Raw genomic sequence first — 22,591 nt, 5'->3', positions numbered from 1 at the left:
CTTGGGAGGCTGAGGCAGGAGAATGGCATAAACCCAGGAGGCGGAGCTTGCAGTGAGCTGAGATCCGGCCACTGCACTCCAGCCTGGGCGACAGAGCAACACTCCGTCTCAAAAAAAAAAAAATCTGAGTTTGCATAAAATGTGTCCCTTTTGGCTGGATTATACTAGTTTTACTCTTTTTTTCACTGATTAGTTTTTCTACCTAGATAATATTCTGATAGTCATATGAATAGTATCAAATGTGCAAAGATATGCTTAATTTTATCCCTCGAGGAGTGCTTAATGAACCCATATATTACTAATATATTACTGAACCCATATATTCATATAATGAACCATATATCATCTAGTTTGAACTCAGGCAGAGATTTGAACAGTCGTGGGACATTCATCAGATGACCAGTTTGAAGGAATGAGGGATATAGTGCCTTACAAAAGAGTAATTTTCCAGATAGAAAGTATAGGGAAGGGTTCTAGGCACAACATATTAGAGGGAACTCCTAGCAGTTTAGCATTGTTGGAGCACATAACATAGAAGAGGAAGAGGGGATGAAAGGCTTGATGCCTGCAGTAATACCCAGATGTCAGATAGCCTCTATCTACATTATACATAATGGGAAATTATTGAAAATGTTAAGTAAGAAAATGACATAGTTAGATAACTATACGTAAAATAGGCTTTTATTGGTGGTACTAATGAGAGCCTAGAAAGTTTTGCTATATATTCCCAGCCCTTTAAGAATGATGCTGTGGACTGGGCATTGTGGCTCATGCCTGTAATCCCAGCACTTTGGGAAGCCGAAGCAGGTGGATTGCTTGAGCCCAGGACTTGGAGACCAGCCTGGGCAACATGGTGAAACGCCATCTTTACCAAAAAAACAGAAACAAAAGTACAAAAATTAGCCAGGCGTGGTGACACATGACTGTAGTCCCAGCTACTCTTGGAGGCTGAGGCGGGAGATGGATCGCTTGAGTCAGGGAGATGAAGGTTGCAGTGAGCCAAGGTTGCACCATTGTACTCCAGCCTGGGCAACAGAGCAAGACCCTGTTTCAAAAAAAAAAAAAAAGAATGATACTGTAGGGTGCTATGACCTATAGAAACTTTTATTGGTGGAATCAGTACATCCAGCCTGAAAGTAGAGCTCAGTCAGCGTAACTAGTCATGTTTCTCGTGCATTAAGGGATCTTCATTTCTGCTCCAAATTCTTGCATTGATTTATATAGTAAGTTCCCATACTCACACGAAAATTGCATTTTGAAACTTTTAGGTTGTTCTGATTGTTTATATTAGGTCTTAGACAATCCTCATTAATTTTATGGTATCACCATATTACTAAAGAGTAAGTATTAACATTTACCTATATTTGGGCATCATTCAGTGAGGCAGCTATTCAGACTGCACCTCTTATAAAATGAGGATTTTGTTGCTGACAAGATTATTAAAGTAATCATACTTTTTCTTTGTCTGATAAACCAAGAACAAGAAATAGGGAGCCTTAAGAGAACAAACATTTTAACCAGACTTATGTCACTGAATTGCAGCGGAACAGAACTAAAACCCTGCCTCTTCTTGATCGTGCTTCCGATTTTTCTAACATTAGCTTTGTCTTCCTATGCCTCAGACTTCTTTTATCCCCTGGAATCTACCCCTAGGGAATGGTAGTTAGGAGGAAGGGGTGATAGATTTTATATACAGAATTTCTGAGACTTTGTGACACTTCCTGTGTATATCTTAGAATAGGTACATTATTTGCAAAGGAACCAAAGTGTAAAATTCACATTTGGGATTTCCTTTCAAATTTCAGGTTGGGGGCTTGGTTCCCCATGAAGAAGAATCAGCCCCAGCTCACTGTTTCTGTGTCTCCCCCATAGGGTTGGTGGAGGTATATTGGAACCTCAAACAAATACCTTTCTCCCCTGGATGACCCTGCTCAGTGGTAATTACCACAGTTTGGAAATAATATGGAGAAAACATTTTTCCTCTCAAAATAGGAAGAGAGGGATTTGTGAGGTTCAGAAATTTGCAAGTAAATATGGTTGAGCCAGCGTTTGTCAGAAAAAGAGATGTACTACAAAGTGAGAGTGCGAGACAACTGAAATTTAAGTACCAAAACTTTTTTAAAAATTTTAATCATTATGGGTGGAAATTTATCTAAAACATATTATTTCCCTGTCATCGGTATATTTGTGTATTATTTAATCTGTTTTTATGATGTCTATAAAGTGTGCTCTGATAGGTCAATGCTACTGCCCTAGAAGCCCACTCAATTACCTAGGGATATTTGGCCTGATATGACATGGCCTGGGCAGAGTGCTTTCTAATACGTAACAGCTTTCTGAAAGTCTTTTTTCTTTTCCTCTAGCATTGTGGGCTTATCTCTTCTCTATAACCTATCTGCTTACTTTAGCAAGTCTTCTTTTCTCTTCTTATTTTCTACTTCTGATCTGCTAAGTTTAAAAAGTGATCTTTCAAAAGTGAGTGGAGAGATACAAGACTTTCCTTTGAATAAAACCTGACCTTTATGGCCTTTGAGGTTTTTTGTTTTGGTGATTTTTTTGGCTATTTATAAGCTGTTTTTATGTCCTAGTTTTTGGCTTTATTACAGAGAGATAAAGTTATTGGATAAAAATACACTTACCTATAGGTGAAGTATAACTGTCATTAAATATTTATAGCCACATACATTATTTATAAAATATAATGGGATGTATAAAGACTATATTAATTCTAAGTCTTAGCACTTCATGTTTAGAAGCAATTAAGCAATGCCAATGCCATGTATACTTAACCTGAAAGAACTAATCCATTAAAAAGAAGGATTTTTAATCATAGAAAATTTTTGCTAGTCATTGAATGTTTTGGGGGAATGCAGTACCTAAGATATGTAATATAGAAGTGATTTACTGTTTGTGATCAGATTTAAATTTTAGAGCATTACAAACTTGATCTATTGATTTTTGATAACTCCTAAATGGAATTCCTCTTTTGTCTAGGTATTGTCCCCAGTATCAGAACCGGAAGAAGAAAATGATCCTGATGGTCCCTGTGCTTTCAGAAGGCGGGCAGGATGCCAGTATTATGCTGTAAGAACTTTTGTGTGTGTGTGGTGTTTTTGTGAACTGGAATTAACAGGTAACCGATGTCAAGATGACTTAGTCTTGATCTAAAAATAGGAAATGCATCAATACTTTTTGTGTAATATCCTTTATGTGAATACTGGTAAAAGATGCTAAAAGGTACTGAGTCCTTTCAAAGGGCATCGGAATCTTCTTCTTGGAAATTGATAATTCCTCACATTTTAGAAATTTAGTTTCATTTTGGGCACTAATTATAGCTTCAGCGGTTGTGAAAATTATTCAGTGTGTCATTACTAGAATTAGGTAAACCCAGAATTTGTAAGTTGGTTCTAGAACCTTTGATGGCTGCTAGGTGTTTATTGAAATTTGTTGTTACGCAAGCCCATCTTGTGCATACATACCAGTAAGTGTCAAACAAAATAATAATTTTTAAACTTCCATAATGGCAGTGTTTTGTCTAATAATTGTATTCATAACTTTTTGACACACCTAGAAGTTGCTTTATGCTATGAAGTCGCATTATATCACTTTCCAAGGTTCTCGGATGAGGTATAATGTAGCATTGTGAGGATGGCTTTGACTTTCTTATATGGCTTGTAGAGATCATTTATCTTGCTATGTAATGGTAAACATACACTGACAACTATTTTAGGGTGTGTAAATTTAGGAGAGGTGGAGATTTGTTTACTAATTATGCTGATGAGAGAAGGGAAAATTCTTAATGAGAGGGGACAGACATAGCATGGTAAAATGATGAAGGGAATGGGAAGGCAGGGAACAGGCTGTTTGTTTCTTTATATTTATTTATTTATTTTATTTATTTTACAGACAGGGTATTGCTCTGTCACCAAGGCTGGAGTGCAGTGATGCAATCATACAGTTCACCGTAACTTCAAACTCCTGGGCTCGAGTAGTCCTCCCACCTCAGCCTCCTGGGATTACAGGCACATACCACCACATGCTGCTAATTTTTGTAGTTTTTGTAGAGATAGGGTCTTGCTACATTGCCCAGGCTGGTCTTGAACTCCTGGTCTCTAGTGATCCTCCTGTCTTGGCCTCCTAAGGTGCTAGAATTACAGGCATGAGCTACTGCATCCTGCTTGGATATGTTTCTTAAAAGTAAAGAGGAAGCTTCAGTTTGACCCTTTAAGAGTTTGAAGTGCAATTTTTAGTCCAAAAAATTTTATTTCTGGTTTCTCAGTAGGAAGCCTACAAATTACGATGTAATTTCACCATCTCTACTTTGTACACATATGTTAAAAGCTGCATTATTTTTAAAGATATATTCCTTTTTAAGTATAATGGACCCTAAGTGAATTTAGAAACTAAGTTCAGTTTGGGTAATCTTGGTGAGTGAACTTTTGATTCAGTTTTGTAAAATTTAACCTGATTAATAGTCAGTGAAGCCCCATTTTTACAGTTTTATGTCTAGATTTTAATTGTTCTGCTAATGTTGCAGTTACTTCATGTTTATCATGATCTAACCTGTCTTCATTTCAAATTTACTCCATGAGTTTTTTGGGGTTTTTTTTTTTTCTTTCTTTCTTTGCAGCCTCGTTTGGACCAAGCTAACCATTCATGTGAAAATTCAGAACTGGCAGATTTGGATAAGTTGAGGTATAGGCATTGCCTTACAACACTTACAGTCCCAAGAAGATGTATAGGATTTGCAAGGAGGCGAATTGGCAGAGGTGGAAGGTGAAGTATTTGTTTTCACTTTTGGTATTTGGTTTTTGTTTGCTATCTGGAACAGAAGACAAAGAAAAAATGTTCAGCTGTCTCAGTTAATGTTTGGTTTTATTTTGCTTTTCAGGGTCATAATGGACCGAATATCCACAGAACATGACCCAGTCCTAAAACAGATAGACCCTGAAATGCTGAATAGTTTTTCAAGCTCTTCCCAAACTATAGACTTTTCTTCTAATTTCTCTTGGACCAATGCTTCCAGTAAACATTGTGAAAATAGACTGTCCCTTTCTGAAATATTAAGCAATATCAGATCATGTCGACTACAGTGTTTCCAGCCAAGGCTACTAAATTTACAGGACAGTGATAGTGAAGAATGTACCTCAAGAAAACCAGGGCAGACTGTGAACAATAAAAGAGTTTCTGCAGCATCTGTAGCTTTATTGAACACCAGCAAGAATGGCATATCAGGTAAGCTGTTGCTGTGTTAAAAGTATATCCTGCTATTCTTTTTTACTTAATTTATTGGGAAAGGAATTTTATCTTAACCTACTGCATTTTTTTCCTAACCTAAGAAACAAAATTGTACTGTTCTGCCTCACATTTTAACCAAATTGTCCTAACTAATATTGTAAAACCACTGACATCTATTTCGGGTGTGTTCCTGGTGTGGTAAATGTAGGCAGAATGCATACAGACTTCCCTACGAGCACACTGCTTATAAGCTGCCACCAGATAATCACAGCACAGTACTATCTACTGCTTGTGTTAAAGGTAATTTTCATTTTGGTGCATAATCTTTGATTAAATGTTACCATTAATCCTTGAGAGTACCTTTGAAAGCTCTTTCTGGAAAATGATGTTTAGGAGACTCCCTGTGAATTTTTTTTTTTTTTTTGTTAGATGGAGTCTCGCTGTATCGCCCAGTCTGGAGTGCGGTGGCGTGATCTCAGCTCACTGCAACCTCCGCCTCCTGGGTTCAAGCGATTCTCCTGTCTCAGCCTCCCAAATAGCTGGGACTACAGGAGTGCACCACCATGCCCAGCTAATTTTTGTATTTTTAGTAGAGACAGGGTTTCGCCATGTTGGCCGGGCTGGTCTCGAAATCCTGACCTCAGGTGATCCACCTGCCTCAGCCTCCCAAAGTGCTAGGATTATAGGCATGAGCCACTGTGCTCGGCCCCTATGAATAATAATTTTTGTCCGATAGCTTACCTCTAGTTAGATCAGGAAGTTTTTTCATTTTTAAGAGATGTATTCAAATTAATGTAATATTTTTATGACATGTACATTGTAAATAATGTATAATATCTGGAGAATCTAAGGTACAATTTTGATTTGTTTTCTTCTGTGGTCTGTTTATCACATGTATGCAAGTATGTATAATTTATAAATATCTTTATAATGTATACACTGTATATATGCATTGTATCCCAAGACTAACATAGAGACTTACACTGTTGATACTTTTTTTTTTTGTATTTCTAAATTATTTCCTAGATGATTCATTCTAGCATGTGAAATTATCATACTAAACTTCTTTTTTTTTTTTTTTTTTGAGACGGAGTCTCGCTCTGTCGCCCAGGCTGGAGTGCAGTGGCCGGATCTCGGCTCACTGCAAGCTCCGCCTCCCGGGTTTACGCCATTCTCCTGCCTCAGCCTCCCGAGTAGCTGGGACTCGCGGCTCACTGCAAGCTCCACCTCCCGGGTTTACGCCATTCTCCTGCCTCAGCCTCCCGAGTAGCTGGGACTACAGGCTCCAGCCACCTAGCCCGGCTAATTTTTTGTATTTTTTTTAGTAGAGACGGGGTTTCACTGTGTTCGCCAGGATGGTCTCGATCTCCTGACCTCGTGATCTGCCCGCCTCGGCCTCCCAAAGTGCTGGGATTACAGGCTTGAGCCACCGCGCCCGGCCCATATTAAACTTCTTTAAAGTGATCATAAATCACTTTAGCTTGATTGGTCTCAATAATGTTCAGTCTCTTTTAGCTGCTGAACTGCCTCTTTTCCAACTTGACTCATACAGTGATTTGTTTAAAGGTTATAATGAAATATTGGATTTGTTTGAATGATTAGAAATTGGCATATCATTTATCCAAATTGGTTGGTTAATTTTCTCCTAAACGAACTTAAGTAAGGAAAATGACCTCCCATTATATAAAGTTCATGAGTCTGTGAAGTTGAAAGAGTGCTTGAAGCTGAAATGGATAAATGCGTAATACAATTTGAGGCTGCAGGATTATTAGAAATCTAAAGATAGTAGAAAGTTGACAAATACTAAATCAGATCTTTTTTCAGCCAGCTCTAAGACAAAGTTCCAGTTTATTTAGCTAAATGGAATTCCTGTACTAAACATTCTCAAAATAATTTTTCCCAAAAAGACAGTTTAAAACATACCATATAGAGGCATTTATAATTACATTTGACTGTAGGCTGATTGTTTTCTCTGGTGATGTATACCACATTAAAAAGTGATTTTAATATCTTCCTTCTCAGCGTGAACATTGCCAGATATTTTCAGCTTTGTGTACTATACATTCCAGATTAACTCTAGATTTAACCTGACTTTTTTCCAGAAAGTATATGTGTGTTGTATATATTGTTATATTATCAATGCGACATATGTATTGGTCCAAAATATAAGTTAATACGACTTAAATAGTTCCATTATAGTCACCTCTATAATCCTATGACACTGCCATACAACAGAAAATAAGCATTTAAACTGTTACGTTAGGTGTGCTTGTACTTCTCAGGGAATTTAAGTCACACGTAGGCAATGTTAACATCATAGACAACAAATGTTTTTGTATTTTTATCTTTACCTTACCATTAGAAAAAAAATAATCTTTTTGGTCTGTGTGATTTTTCCTATCTGAAATTTTTTAATACCCTCAACACAGTACCATTTCTTTCCTTAAAAAATTTTTAAGACTTAAGCAACAACTAAGGTACATTAGAATTCAGTGTTTTGAAATCATATCTGTCTTATTTAGTAATTTATTCCTAGAGTAAAAGATTTTGTTTGAACTCATTCTTCTTAACTGACTGTGACTCCTCTAGTCACTGGGACCACAAGGTGTTTTGTTTTCAACAGATATATTTTGTTTTAAAATAATAGGCATGGCAATACAAATACATAATGAAAAAAGTTTTTTAACAGCATTTAAAATAATAATTGAAAACTTATAATTTAATGATTTGTATCAGTTACGTTCATTATATAGATTTCTTAGTTCTGGTTTTAAGTGAATTCAGTTACAATTCCATGAATACGGATAGGAATTTCCTCATCTACCTAAATAGAAGGATGAGGGAGTTTTAGAAAACTATATTTTTACTTTTGATGGATGTATCTTCATGTATTTAAGAATACAACAAAAGAATGGGATCCTCATGTGTTTGGTTTTTTTAATCTATGTGTCTTGAACACTTTTTCCTTCTGCTTGTTCTTAGTGGGCTTGGTCATGAGAGCACAGTTGTTTTTAAGAGTAACAAGACAAAAAAGGGAACAAGACTAACACTGGATTATACTTTTCCCTGGCAGAGAGTAACACTGAACTAAACAGATTATTAGTACTGTGTTACTATTATTATATTTAATTAATTATTAATACTAATAATACTAATAAATGTGTTATTAGTACATTTCACAGCTGGGAAATCCCAGCAAATGAGTTTAATCAGAAATAGAAACATAATGCACTTTATTTGTATCACAAGTTCCTTAGTTCTTAAACAAAAATTAAAAAGAGGGCTGCATCTTATGTGGAATTGAGGGCTAGTGGCAAATAATTTTCTCTTAAATGTTGTTAATAGCCCTGATTAATGTTTTCTGAATCATAACCCATGTGTCCAAAATATATTCTGGGCCAGGAACGGTGACTCATGCCTGTAATCCTAGCACTTTGGGAGGCTGAGACAGGTGGATTACTTGAGGCCAAGAGTTCAAGACCAGGCTGGGCAACGTGGCGAAACCTAGTTTCTACTAAAAATACAAAAGTTAGCTGGGTATGGTGGCACGTGTCTCTAGTCCCAGCTGAGGGGGAAGATCTCTTGAACCCAGGAAGTGGAGGCTGCAGTGAGCCAACATCCTGCCACTGCACTCCAGCCTGGGTGACAAAGTAAGACCCTGACTCAAAAAATATATATATACACATATATATATACACACATACATATATATATGCATGTTATCTTTTATATACTTAAAGGAAAATTGAAAACTGTATCCTAGGTATTAGAACCAAAACTAAAGACTTCATTTGAAAGCAGAGATGTGTTTTGTTAACCTTTAAGTAAAATAAAGGTGTATTCTCTTAATTGAAAAACACTTCTCAAAGAAAAAAAGCAGGATAGAGAATAGATTGATTGTGGTGAACATGACAATTGAATAACCAAGAGAAATTAATTTCATACATCATTTAGTGTCTGTTATATGGGAAACACTGGGTTAAATGTTTAAAAGTTGCAAAGTTTTACAAGACAACCCTTACCGTCAAAGAACTTAGTTAATAGTACATGCAAATTGTAATATGTACATGAAGAATGTAATTTCTTCACATAAACAGGGGATAATCCTTTGAAACTACAGTATTATTCTTTGAGATGATGTTCTTAAATCCAGAACTCAAGAAAATACATTTTGTATCTAAAAGTGCTTTGCTTTTTCAGATTTGAAAGGACAGATTAATTTACATTTAGTTTTAGTCGGCACTAATGTATGGTTGCAAATTAACATGATACTTTTTTCTTTTCTTACCCGTCATAATATACAGAATAGATACCAGCAGCCTTTTTGACAACTTTAAATATCTTAATATTACCAATTTCTAAAATCATTAAGTTTGTAAAGTTTTGCAAGAGAAATTCCTGATTTTTAATTTCTTCAGTTTCTCTTCCCATTCATTCTTAAATTGTCATAAATGTGTGCAACCATGATAGTTTTAAGATTGGTATAATGTGATTTAGCATCTAGCTAAGGATTTAGGTGAGAAACGGATTCAGACCTAAGGGATTAAAATATTTTAGTTAGACTATAAAAGGAAATAACGAAGTTTCAATTGTAAATATTTGGCTTGGGTTTCAGAAGTTTAAATGGATTTTGAGTCTTTTTTCATTATTCTCACATCTATTTGTTCTCCATTCCCCAACTCCCCTCACCTTTCCACTCCCCACCCACAAAGACTCAGTTTATTGGTTAGTTTGCGTTTCACTGTAAGAGTTACATTTGTAAGATGTATATAGTCCTGGAAAGGTAATGTCAACCCTCCTGGATATGTTTGTCAGCAGAGTAGCTCCAGTGGTTTATATGAACTTTCATTTGACTTCCCACTCTAACCCAGAAGATTTGATGTAAGATCCCTCTCTCTACCCTTTAATCCTGCCCCAGATCTGTCCTTTAAAACAAACAAAAATTGCATATAGTCAGCATATCTTCGATAAAGCATATACCAAAACTCTTGTAATACTGGGTATAGTGACTCACCTCTGTAATCTCAGCACTTTGTGAGGACAAAGTGGGAGGATGGCTTGAGGCCAGGAGTTTGAGACCAGCCTGGGCAACATAGCAAGACCCTGTCTCTCTCTTTTTTTTTTTTTGTTTTTGGAGACGAGTCTTGTTCTCTCACCCACACTGGAGTGCAATGGCATGATTCCAGCTCACTGCAGTCTTCGCCTCCCAGGCAAAGCAGTTTTCGTGCATCAGCCTCCCAAGTAGCTGGAATTTTAGGCACGAGCCACCATGCCGAGCTAATTTTTTTATTTTTAGCAGAGACGGGGTTTCACCATGTTGCCCAGGCTAGTCTTGAACTCCTGACCTCAGGTGATCCACCCGCCTCGGCCTCCCAAAGTCCTGGGATCACAGACGTGAGCCACTGCACCCAGGCAAAGACCCTGTCTCTTAAAAAAGAAAAAAAAAGGAAAAAAAAAACTTGTAACAAAGACTGACCTGGTAGATGAAGAAATACTAGATAATGTATTCTTTCTGACTTTTAAATAATCTTTACTGCCAAATTAAGTATTCTTCATTAAGCTGTGAAAATTTGGTCGAGGCTAGTATTTGAAAAATTCATGGCTTCCCAAGAATCCATCTTAGCCCAATTTAAGAAACACTGCATTAAAAGTTAAGAGATGATGAAAAAACAAAGGCACAAGCACAAAAATCCTGTGTTCCTGCTCTGTTGTGGGATGATCATCCAGAAGATCCAGAGTGTATTTCTGTTTAGATTGTTCTTTTTATTTGTCAACAAAAACAATACAGAGTTAACAAAGATTTCCCATATACTCAAGAATACCTCTGGGCACAAGCTTAAGAAGCAGGGACTTAAAGCTGTATAATCATTGTGTTAGTGTAAAATCTGTGGGGGTACACAGAGTAAGTTTTTAGTTGATCACTAAGAAGTCACCCTAGGCAGAGCACCATACAGGAACTACACACCTAAAAGGCAACGGATGAAATGAGGGATGGCTGGGACCTTTGAAAACAAAGTCTGCTTTCCAAGGATGGTGACAGATACTTAAGAAAAGGCATATGGATTTATCTGAGGAATAAAAGTAGACTGGTAATTACAAGATAGGCAATGAATCAGATTTGTAGAAGATAGCCAGAAAGGTGAGGGGCTTTCGTGAAGAACAGACTGTTCTGTATACAACATATCTAGAAATACAAGTATGTTACTAATGTCCTGAATTACGTATTTGGGTATATAAAAGGGAAAATCGTATAACAAGTATGCCGAATGTGTTATATAGAATGTGTTACCCAGGAAGTTTTGCAAAACATTTTACTTGGGGAAGGAATACTTCTCATCTATCTGGAGTATTAAAATACTCCTACCTTCACAAAACAATCAGATTTATGGTTACTTTTAAATTGATAAGATTTCTGGGCATGTGATGGGCTAGATTTATGACCAGCATGAATTTCACTTTTAAGCTAGCAACTTAAGATCAGCTAGTGAAAAGAACTTGGCTTGACCCTAAGCAAGAGAAGCAGAGAATCTCAATTTCCCTTTTGTACATTCCCACTTGCCCTTGGTGCCACCATCACTTCACCCAAAGCTGGGTCCCTATCTTGTATCTTATTCTGAAACAGATTTGTTCACTCTATAACTATTACTTCTTTCTGATGTACTTTAATGTGTGCCTCTTGGTAATCCAGAGCAATGTAAGAAATCTCTTCTGGATGTATTTCAGTAACTTATGAAAGAAAAAATAGTAGAGAAAGTGCTTTCAGTCAAATTTCTCCTGCCACCCCCCCCCACCCCCACCAGTAAGTAAACCCTGAGAACCCTGAGAATTGCAATTCAACATTGTGTCCATGCTATTAAAACTATACATTTCATACCACTTTTCCTCCACCCCAAAATAATAAAGCAGTTAGAAAGGATGTTTTGTATATGTTCCAATTTTGTGTCATTGATTACTCTTGGCGATTTTTGTCTAAAGTTTTGAAGTAATAATAAATTGTACTCTAGAAAATTCTGAATGAGGAAAATCAGCTTGTTGCAAGCACAGAATACCTTGCTTAATAATAAAGAGCTAGATGCCAAGAGTGGATATAACATACTGAGATTCAGGTGAGGGGGAAAAGAAAAAAAAAGAATGTAATTTTTAAAAGCATATACATATAGAATTAAATTAAATTTGTGTCAGTGATTCTTAACCAGAAATGGGATCAGAAATGAGAATTTTAGTATCAAAGTCCACCTAGGTTTAAAAAGGTTAAGAAACACTGACCATTCATCTGAATAATTTGGATTGCGACTAGGTTGGAATTTTCTGAGTTTCCTATGAGGAGAAAAGAATAAGGTTCCTGAGCGAATTAATGGTCTCAAGAAGACAGGACAGTAAATGCAGACACCCAAAAAAAACAGCTAGTTTTATCTGTTTCCCTTGTTAATATGTACACAAATGATCATGTGTTCATAAAAGCAAGTAGAACACAGCTAGTTGGCAATATTTTATCTGTGATCTACCAACCCAAAAAATATTTTTGTTGTTGTTAAAAAGTAGCAATTTGGGCTGGTCACAGTGGCTCATGCCTGTAATTCCCTTGCGAGACTGAGGCAGGAAGATCACTTGCAGCCATGAATTGGAGGCCAGCCTGGGCAACATAATGAGACCCTGGGTATACAAAAAATTAAAAAATTAGCCAGGTGTGATGCCATGCACCTGTAGTTCCAACTACTCACTACTCAGGAGGCTGAGGCGGGAGGATCACTTGAACCCAGGAGTTCAAGGCTGCAGTGAGCTATGATTGTACCACTGCACTGCAGCCTGGGCAATAGAGCAAGACTCTGCCTCCAAAAAACAGCAATTTGTTCTTTCTACTAATTTAGATACATACTTTATTCTGAATTAGTAAGATTTTATCAGCTGACTTAAAAGATTTTAGAAAGAAGAAAAAATTCTCATTCTTGCTTCTCTCTCAATTTTGATATATATTCTTATTTGGCTTATTCCTCACTTAATATTAATCATTGTGCCTCTCACCTTTTCACCAGAGCGTAAAGCTCAACTCTGAACATACTTGACACTGGACTTAAGGACTGTTATAATAATACCAGATTCCAAGTCCATTTCTTTTGAATTGGTGAACTGTACACATAGGACTTAAACAGATTTATTTGGGTTTAATTTAAGATTTTTCTTTCTGTCTTTGTATCTAATAAACTATTTTTCATCTCTTTCCCCAAGGTTTTCAAACAGCTGGAAATTCATGAATACTTCACATTTTCATTTGAGTTTGAAGATTATAAATTTAGAATTTAAAAAATTTTTTTCATTTAAAAATAGAACACTTGCAGTGAATTTAACATGTGCAAAGAAAGACATTTGATTTTGTTGGTAATTCAGTAAGATAACTAATGTGTACTTCAAAAATACAGGTAATTTTAAAATTTTAGAGTGAGCACTGTAATAGCCCCAAGGTTTTGAATCTTTTAAAAATAACATTGCTATCTAAGAACTGTTTTCCCCTTCTAGTCCAATACAAATTTTAATGGTAATATTGTGGAATAGAAATGAGAGTATATCCAAAGCTTTGTTCATTTCTGGGGCATAACTCCTTTGTCATAGAATTATACTGTACTAGGCATAACTTGTTATATGTCTAATTTACCATGAATTTTTTTTAAAATTATGTGTGATCCTACTCAACAGAAAACTTGGGAGAGTTAAGTAAGCTAGATTGAGGCTATAGTTGCCAGTCTAAACTCCTTTAGGTCATATTGATTAGATCACTCAATTGCATGTAGAGGTTGATTCATTAATTGGTATTTCTTATGTCTGTCTTTTCTTTCCAACTACATTCCAGGACTTTGTAACAGAGATCCTCTTCTTATTTTCCCCTGTATTCACTATAACTCTTAGTGCAGCATTCTGCGTTATAGTAGATAGTAAATATTTGTTGATTGAAATAATTGGGAGAAAGGAAAGTGAGCAGTAAAAAAATAGAGCAAAATTACTCTAAAGTACATTTCTTCTCATGTCATTTAATTTTTCTTGACTCTAATATTGTACTGACTTCCATGGAAATGTCTTTGTGTTCTCTAAATCAATTTATCAATCATCTGCTGAAATATCAACGAATGAAATTTTGTTTACATTTCTTTGAGAAAAATGGTTTCTGTAACTTAGCTGATTTTTTCAAAAAACGTTGTAGATGTCTTATTTTCATTTGAAACACACTTTTAACACAGTTGGTCACAATAGAATTTATTACATCCGAGGATACATATTATCTTCAGTTTTCTGAATACTTGTCTGATTTCTAGCCCATATTTTTATAGATGGGTTTACTTTAGACATTGAATCTATTGGCTTAAATTATAGTTTATGGTTACGTTAGATGAATGTTGTTCTCTACTTTGATTTGTAATCAGAGAATAAAATATTTTCACTTCAATATTATATGAAACCAGCAGTAAAAATCATTGACAGTCTTGCAGATGGTCCTGCTTTCTTATTAAGGCTATAACTTAGTCATTATTTTATTATTATTAACATGAATAAATCAAAGTTTTTCTCATTACTTGCTCATCATAATGTAGAGAATTAAGAGTGGTCTCAAAGATATTAAGTCTGAATAAATGGTAAAATATTCATGTTAGAACTATATTATTCAACAAAAACTACATTTAGACACTTTTCTTAGCATGTGATGGAGATCACAGATACAAGCATACACCACACTTGCTGAAAGATTTGCCATTTTCATTAGATTATTTTCTGATAATCCATATTGTAGTTTGTTATTGCTTTCATCTTAATTGTGGAGTAAGTTTATATTCTGCTGTGTTATTAAAAATCTTGTAAAATGTACTCATTTCCAAAATTCATGTTGTTTACCAGTAACAGGGGGTATCACGGAAGAGCAGTTTCAGACACATCAGCAGCAGTTAGTTCAGATGCAAAGGCAGCAACTTGCCCAGCTTCAGCAGAAACAGCAATCTCAGCATTCCTCGCAACAGACACATCCAAAAGCACAGGTAAACTGCTCTTTTCGTCATAGTTATGTCTGTTTCTTTCATCAGTATGTAGTTTTATTCCATTTTAGTCAAGTCAGATACCAAGAAGATAATCTTGGTTTTGCCACTCTTGATTTGGGGGCTCTAACCTGAATTTCTTTTCAGTTAATGTACGTAATTTTAAGTGACTAGCTTATAAACTACTCTCTTAATACTTTGAGAAGAGTTCTGGAGCCAGATGTGGTATTTTAAATTCTTTGAAGGGTTGTTGAGAATTTATAGAAGTAATTATATATATAGTTGTAAGAATCATTCTCCACCTCTACTCCCCCAAAGAAGATTTTTTTGAAAGATATAACTTTCCTAACCACTTCCTAAACTGTGTGTTTAAGTGCCATGTGGATGTGCTTCATAAGCTGGGCAGTAATTCAGTTGAATTGTGCGATATATTAACAGCATAACGCCTTACCGTTGTGAATCACATTTTCCCGTTGAAGAAAATTGCAGCCAGGCACGGTGGCTCACGCCTGTAATCCCAGCACTTTGAGCAGCTGAGGCGGGCAGATCACTTGCGGTCAGGAGTTCAAGATCAACCTGGCCAACATGGCAAAACCCTGTCTCTACTAGAAATACAAAAATTAACTGGGCATGGTGGTACATACCTGTAAGCCCAGCTACTTGGGAGACTGAAGCAGGAGAATCACTTGAACTCTGAAGGTGGAAGTTTCAGTGAGCTACGATCGTGCCACTGCACTCCAGCCTGGGTGATGGAGTCACACTGTGTCTCAAATAAATAAATAGATAGATAGATGGATAGATAGATAGATAGATAGATAGATAGATAGATAGATAGATAGATAGATAGATAGATAGATAGTTTTTAAAAATGAAGAAGAAAATTGCCACTAAGGGAAGTTGTTTGTAGACACAACTAAATAAAGATGCTAAAGATAAGAATAAAAATACTTCATAAAACCATAATTGCCAGAAGGAACCAGCCTTGCCAACACCCTGATTTTAACCCCATAAGCTTCATTGTGGACTTCTGGCCTACAGAACTATATGATAATAAATTTCTATTTTAAGCCACTAAAAACAAAACTAAGAAATCTATTTCAAATTTGAACCACCTGAAAAACATAAACCTTGCATTTTAGGTCTTAAATTTTATTGCTGTATAATTCTAAAACCACTTCTAAAGTAGTAACTGAGATTTACTCAATCTTGGTTATATTTTGTGAGCTCTCAGGCTAGAATCTGCCTGTTGTGGTTCAGCCCATTCTCAAACGGTCAGTACACTGACTTTAAAGATCCTGACTCCAGTAACATGAATATCTCAGTGACTTTGGAACCCAACACTCCTGTGACATCCAGGTGTATCTGGGACTTGCTCAAGGACTAGGGCTGTAGGTCTTAGTAACCAGTTTTATACAGAATAAAGGAGGAATGGCTATTTAACTTTACTTTGTTTGCTTTTTCTGAGTCTCTTGGTTAACCAGCCTAAAGTATTTTCAGCCTCTTTCAGGGTTAGGCCAAGATAGGTTTTCACGTTGTGACAAAAATGTCTATTAATCATCTCTGTGATTTCATTTTATCCAAGTATCTAGTTTGTCAAGCATTTTTAAAAGCATTCGTTAATATTTACTGGAAAAATTAATAGAACATTAAAGCCTTGGGTTATTTAATCTCTAGTTCTTTCTCAGAAATAACTTCCCAGTTTTTGTTCACTTCCCTGCTTCATATGCCAAAAATCGTCTATGGAATCCTAGATCTCTTAATCTAAATGCTTATAATTGTTCAAGGTTAGAAAGGCAACAGCCTCTTGGGTTTGCCTCATCCCTTAATATGTTCATAAAATTACATCTAAAAATTAGAGAATTTAACTTTGTTCATTCTATAGGGCTCAAGCACCTCTGACTGTATGTCTAAAACACTTGACTCAGCAAGCGCCCACTTTGCTGCATCTGCAGTGGTCAGTGCACCTGTTCCAAGTCGCAGTGAGGTAGCCAAGGAACAGAACACTGGCCACAACAACATAAACGGTGTTGTCCAGCCTTCAGGTACAGCTGGGGTTTCACATGGTACCTACTTTCTTGAAGTCGTAACTCAGTGATTGGGAGTATGATTTTTGTTTTTTTATCCAAGGGGAAAATGTGTATAAGAAGTCAATCAGGCCGGGCGCGGTGGCTCAAGCCTGTAATCCCAGCACTTTGGGAGGCCGAGACGGGCGGATCACGAGGTCAGGAGATCGAGACCATCCTGGCTAACATGGTGAAACCCCGTCTCTACTAAAAAATACAAAAAACTAGCCGGGCGACGTGGCGGGCGCCTGTAGTCCCAGCTGCTTGGGAGGCTGAGGCAGGAGAATGGCGTAAACCCAGGAGGCAGAGCTTGCAGTGAGCTGAGACCCGGCCACTGCAATCCAGCCTGGGCGGCAGAGCGAGACTCCGTCTCAAAAAAAAAAAAGAAGTCAATCAGGACTCTTTAGGATTTCTTTGGAAAGATAGGGGGAAAATAGGTAGATGTTTCTAGAATTCACGTAGAATCTACTCCTTGTTTTCCCCCTCATGCATTGAATACATACCTGTGTAACACTCTACCCTTCCTGGTTTCATTCACATACTGTCAGTTGCCTCACATCTTAGGAAATCTGTTGAGCTAACCATCTCCATTCAATCATCCATGCATTGATAAAAAGGTGAAATATAACCCAGGACAGTAATAAACTGGAAATCAGGTTTGCCCTCCCACTCTTACATACCACTCATAGGCATACTTCCTCTGGCTCCCCCTCTTTAGATAGAGTATTGCCATGAAACCCTGTCTGCTTCTTAGTACCCTGAGTCTGCAAAAACTTTGCTATTCCTATCATCCTTCAGCTACCTCTCAGACCCTAGGATTTTCCAGTTGCTTTTATATATACTCATGAGCCTGATTGTCCATTTTTAATAATATTCATGCATATGTTCATTCTTAGGGAAACCCAACTGTCATTTCCATCTGTCCTGTTATACTTAACTCCACAGTTGCCAGATATAGGTGGCAGAATACTTTGCAAAGCTCTTTTTTGTAGACCAGTAGAAAAGTGGATGTTTTGGGGGTTGTAGCAGATTAGTACATTCTACTTAGTGATCAGAAGCTCCCTTTGGAGAGATCAGTGTGTGAAAAGTTAACTTGGCATTCAATTCAAATACAAATATTTTATTTATTTTTATTAAACGTCTAAAAATAGTTTTATTGATGTCTCATGATACTAATTGAATGACTTTTTTCTTTTTCAGGAACCTCTAAAACATTATACTCCACCAATATGGCTTTATCATCTAGCCCAGGGATTTCAGCTGTACAACTTGTAAGGACAGTTGGCCACACCACTACAAACCACTTAATCCCAGCATTGTGCACAAGCAGTCCTCAGACACTTCCCATGAACAATTCCTGCCTGACAAATGCAGTGCACCTCAATAATGTCAGTGTTGTTTCTCCAGTCAATGTGCATATCAATACACGGACTTCAGCACCATCGCCAACAGCCTTAAAACTTGCCACAGTTGCTGCCAGTATGGACAGAGTGCCAAAGGTTACTCCCAGCAGTGCCATCAGCAGCATAGCAAGGTGTGTGTGTGTGTGTTTCAGTGATGATTCTCCCTTTGTGCTGGCTGTCCTGTGGGAAGAAAAAGACATTTTTTTTACACTGCTCAAGCAATAGGTGTTTATTGACAGACTTGATTTTCAATGGATATTGAAGATCTGTATAAAGTTGTGTGACTTAGTTATTTGTTTAAAGTGCCTAATAGGGTGCTTAAATGCCAACCTAGTAGGATTGTTAGAGAAAGGGAGAGTAGTAGTAGAGAGAGAGAAAGGAAAAGAAAGAAAAGGACATCAAGTTGTCAAACACATCACAGTCTATGTTAGAAGCTTCAGTTACTCTTCCCCCCTCCCCCCCACCCCACCCCCAAGATGGAGTCTCGCTCTCTTGCCCAGGCTGGAGTGCAGTGGCACGATCTCGGCTCACTGCAGGCTCCGCCTACTGGGTTCAAGCGATTCTTCTGCCTCAGTCTCCCAAGTAGCTGGGACTACAGGCACCTGCCACCACACCTGGCTAATTTTTGTATTTTTAGTAGAGACGGGGTTTCACTATGTTGGCCAGGATGGTCTCAATCTCCTGATGTGTTGATCCACCCGCCTCAGCCTTCCAAAGTGCTGGGATTACAGGCGTGAGGTTACTCTTGTCTAGTGTTTTATAGTTTAGGCAGTCTGGAAGATGAGAGTTGTTATGATTAACTCCGTGCCAGAGTTTAGGTTTCACATCCAAATTTGTGTTTTCTTTAGCATCATACACAAAGGGAAAGTAAATTACTTTATGTATATTAAAAATGAGAATATTCCAGGACTAACGTACATCTATAATATATTTTAGAATGTTTTTATATTTCTGTCTATGACAAGGAGAACAGTGAATCAGAAAAAAATTGATTTGCATAGGTTAATACATGATCTTAGGCCTATAGAATTAAACTCTAGTGGAAAGTAATTTCAGTAATACTGTGCTCCTAATGATTATTCTTTTTGAGTGTCATATGCTTCATCTCTCAAAAAAAAAAAAAGAAAAACTTGGTTTGTCCTGTGATACATATTTCATAAGTAATTTCTCATTGGCTTCTACTGAAATGTTATGTTAAATTATTATCTTTCCTAAGTAAATAGCTATAAAAAAATTAGGAATTATTGGAATTTCTGAGCTGAAGAAAAATTTTCTCATTCCTATCTAGAAATCGTAAAAATGGGAATTGTTCTTGTGAAGTCATGTTTAGTTGGAGTTACATAACAATGTTTTTGTAAATACTAAGTGGTAGCATCATGTTCTAGAGAGTATTAACGTTTATTTTATTCTTTGCTTTACCATAGAGAGAACCACGAACCAGAAAGATTGGGCTTAAATGGAATAGCAGAGACAACAGTAGCTATGGAAGTGACATAACCTAAAACATGTGGCTCTGACCTGTGCTGATGGTGTGCAGTCATTCATATTCCAGCTGAATGCAAAAGGCAACACTCTGTGGATCACAGAGTGTAACAATGGACCTAAATGGACTATAGTATATTGGATGTTAAATCCACGTATGATGTATATTTTGTAAAATTGGGAAAATCACTACCTTGTAAAATAGTTTATTTGTATCATCAATATTATTTCTGTTACTTGAATAGTAGATATTCATCATCATGCTTTTGCACTTGAATTTGCAACTGAATGGATTTTAAAAAATAATTCTTTAATGGGATCATGAGCATGAAATGGGATCCTGCATCACTTGTTTTAACTATTTATTTTGCCATGTTTACATTTTGTATCTTGTAAAAATAAATCCAACTTTGTGTCTAAAAAGTTAAAGATTCATAGCTAGGAAATGAAATTCTTGTAATTTTTTTCTAAAGGAACTGTAAAGTTTTCACTTGGTTCATTTTGTTTCACAATTTGACTAGATGGACTTTTTGGTAAATACTTTAGTGGCATTTCACTGTCAAATATGAAGTTCAAGGCAAAATAGTATTTTCTATTACTGTGCAGGGGAAAGGGATGGATCGATACATGCAAATTTAATGTAGTAACTCACTTTTCCATATATTTTGAATGTATATTTCTATTTATAATACCAATTTATAAAAAATAATTACACAAAAAATGGAATAGGAAAAATTATGCATCTAGCACATTTAAACTGTGCAGATATGAAAATTTTTCGAGGATTACATTTTATCTGAAGGCTGCATATTTTAACTGGCTTTAAAACTGTAACACACCACATAAAAGATACTTTACCAGGTATGTATTGCATTATATCATTGCAATAATTATTGGCAGTCTAGATATCGAGCCATCCCAGGTGTTGGGAGGGGGGAGGGTTGTGGCAAGATTGTCTTTTCAATTTTGGAGAGTTTTCCTGTGGCTACAAGGCAAGTAACGGGTTGGAAAAAGTCTGACTGTAAGCGTTGGACACCTTCATAGTGTAGTGTTTTAGTGACTTTTTTTATACGGTTCTTGTAAATTAGATATGTGTAGTGGTGTTTCAGAATGTTTGTTTATGCACTAGTTCAGACAACTTTCCCTGTTACTTGTTCTTGATAAGTGAAAACTGCAGGGAAATAAAAAATACATATCAAAACATGGACATGCTGCATATGTGTTTATTTGACAATGTGCACACAGTATAAGTGAAAATTTAAGGGAGATAATAGCACTTAACAGCACTTTTCATGTTCACATGCTTTCCAAGCATTAATGAAAAGAACTATAGGAAGCTCATCTGTGGGCTCTATTGGGTTTCCGATAATCCAATATAAACTACCTTTGATATGAAAGTTCATAAGATATTTTACAGAATGTAAGTAATTTGCAGTATCGCAGTCATTGAAATGTCATAAGTGAGCCTCATTTTATAAATAAAAGTTTAGAGTAGAATTATATTGCAAGGGGGTTTTGTCAAGTAAGTATTGGGAAATGTAAATATTTTTAATGAATACAATTAAAACCATTTCAAACTTACATAATTTTATACTTTACATTTTTTATATCTGCAGTCCTGAAAGTTGTAAATTGATATGTCAGTTGAATTTATGGGCCAAGATTTCTGGTGAAAGTGGTTTTTATTCAGGTCCTAAATGTGTAAAGCAATTTATGGTCAAAACCATAGAAAAAAATAATAATTTTGTCTTGGTTGTGGCCTGATAGGATCCATGCTCGTTTCTGCCATACTACCTCTGGAGTTACTCATTGCTGATTATATAAAGGAAATAATTTTGATTTGATATGTATTACGACTGTGTTCATTCTGCTTATAGTTGGATGTATCTCCTTGCTATTAAGAACTTAAAACAACTTTAGTGCCAATTGCAGAGAAAGCTTTTTTCCCCATTTTACTGAAGTAAAGCATGAAGTGAATTTGCCTTATGTGATATATATGTTATAAATAAGTAAAACAAAAGAACTATCCATTTGTACAGTTTCTGGAGGTGGTGGCAAATCCAGAACTTATAAGACTGATGACCAATTGATTTGTTCCTTTTGAAGTAAAATAGAAACATAAGCCTTCCTTATTTTGTTGGTTGTAACTGTTTCATGGATGGCATTTCAGTTACGTACATACACATTTTCCATTGTTTTTCAGAAACTTAAGTGACAAATATTTGTTTTCACTTTATTAAACTGAAGAATAGTCTATTTCTGCACTGGACAGCACTGCTTTCTTAGTTTTCTCAGGAAATTAGTGTCCTCGGAGTCCAGTAAGCTTTCAGAATCCTTGGAGAATGTGTTTCTTTGGAATGGGTGGAGGTGGGTAATTTTTTAAAAAAAT

At 36.3% G+C, this 22,591-nt stretch overlaps 1 protein-coding gene across 1 annotated transcript in view; it reads left to right on the top strand.

Annotated features, from left to right (window-relative positions):
• EPC2 (enhancer of polycomb homolog 2 (Drosophila)) overlaps positions 1–22,184 on the top strand; it is a 150,349-nt gene extending 128,165 nt beyond the window's left edge. The window contains exons 8-14 of the mRNA XM_011943070.1: positions 2,995–3,084; positions 4,631–4,776; positions 4,892–5,235; positions 15,121–15,257; positions 17,137–17,296; positions 18,518–18,851; positions 20,145–22,184. Of these exons, the coding sequence (XP_011798460.1) occupies positions 2,995–3,084; positions 4,631–4,776; positions 4,892–5,235; positions 15,121–15,257; positions 17,137–17,296; positions 18,518–18,851; positions 20,145–20,217 (1,284 nt within the window). The 3' untranslated portion in view covers positions 20,218–22,184. The remainder of the gene's footprint in view (positions 1–2,994; positions 3,085–4,630; positions 4,777–4,891; positions 5,236–15,120; positions 15,258–17,136; positions 17,297–18,517; positions 18,852–20,144) is intronic.
• The last annotated feature ends 407 nt before the right edge of the window (positions 22,185–22,591 follow it).

The sequence above is a fragment of the Colobus angolensis genome, unplaced genomic scaffold (genome assembly GCF_000951035.1).
Source record: "Colobus angolensis palliatus isolate OR3802 unplaced genomic scaffold, Cang.pa_1.0 Scaffold215, whole genome shotgun sequence".
NCBI lineage: Eukaryota > Metazoa > Chordata > Mammalia > Primates > Cercopithecidae > Colobus > Colobus angolensis.
The sequence above is the reverse complement of the archived record's forward strand: the minus strand, read 5'-3'. Positions and strand labels throughout refer to the sequence as shown.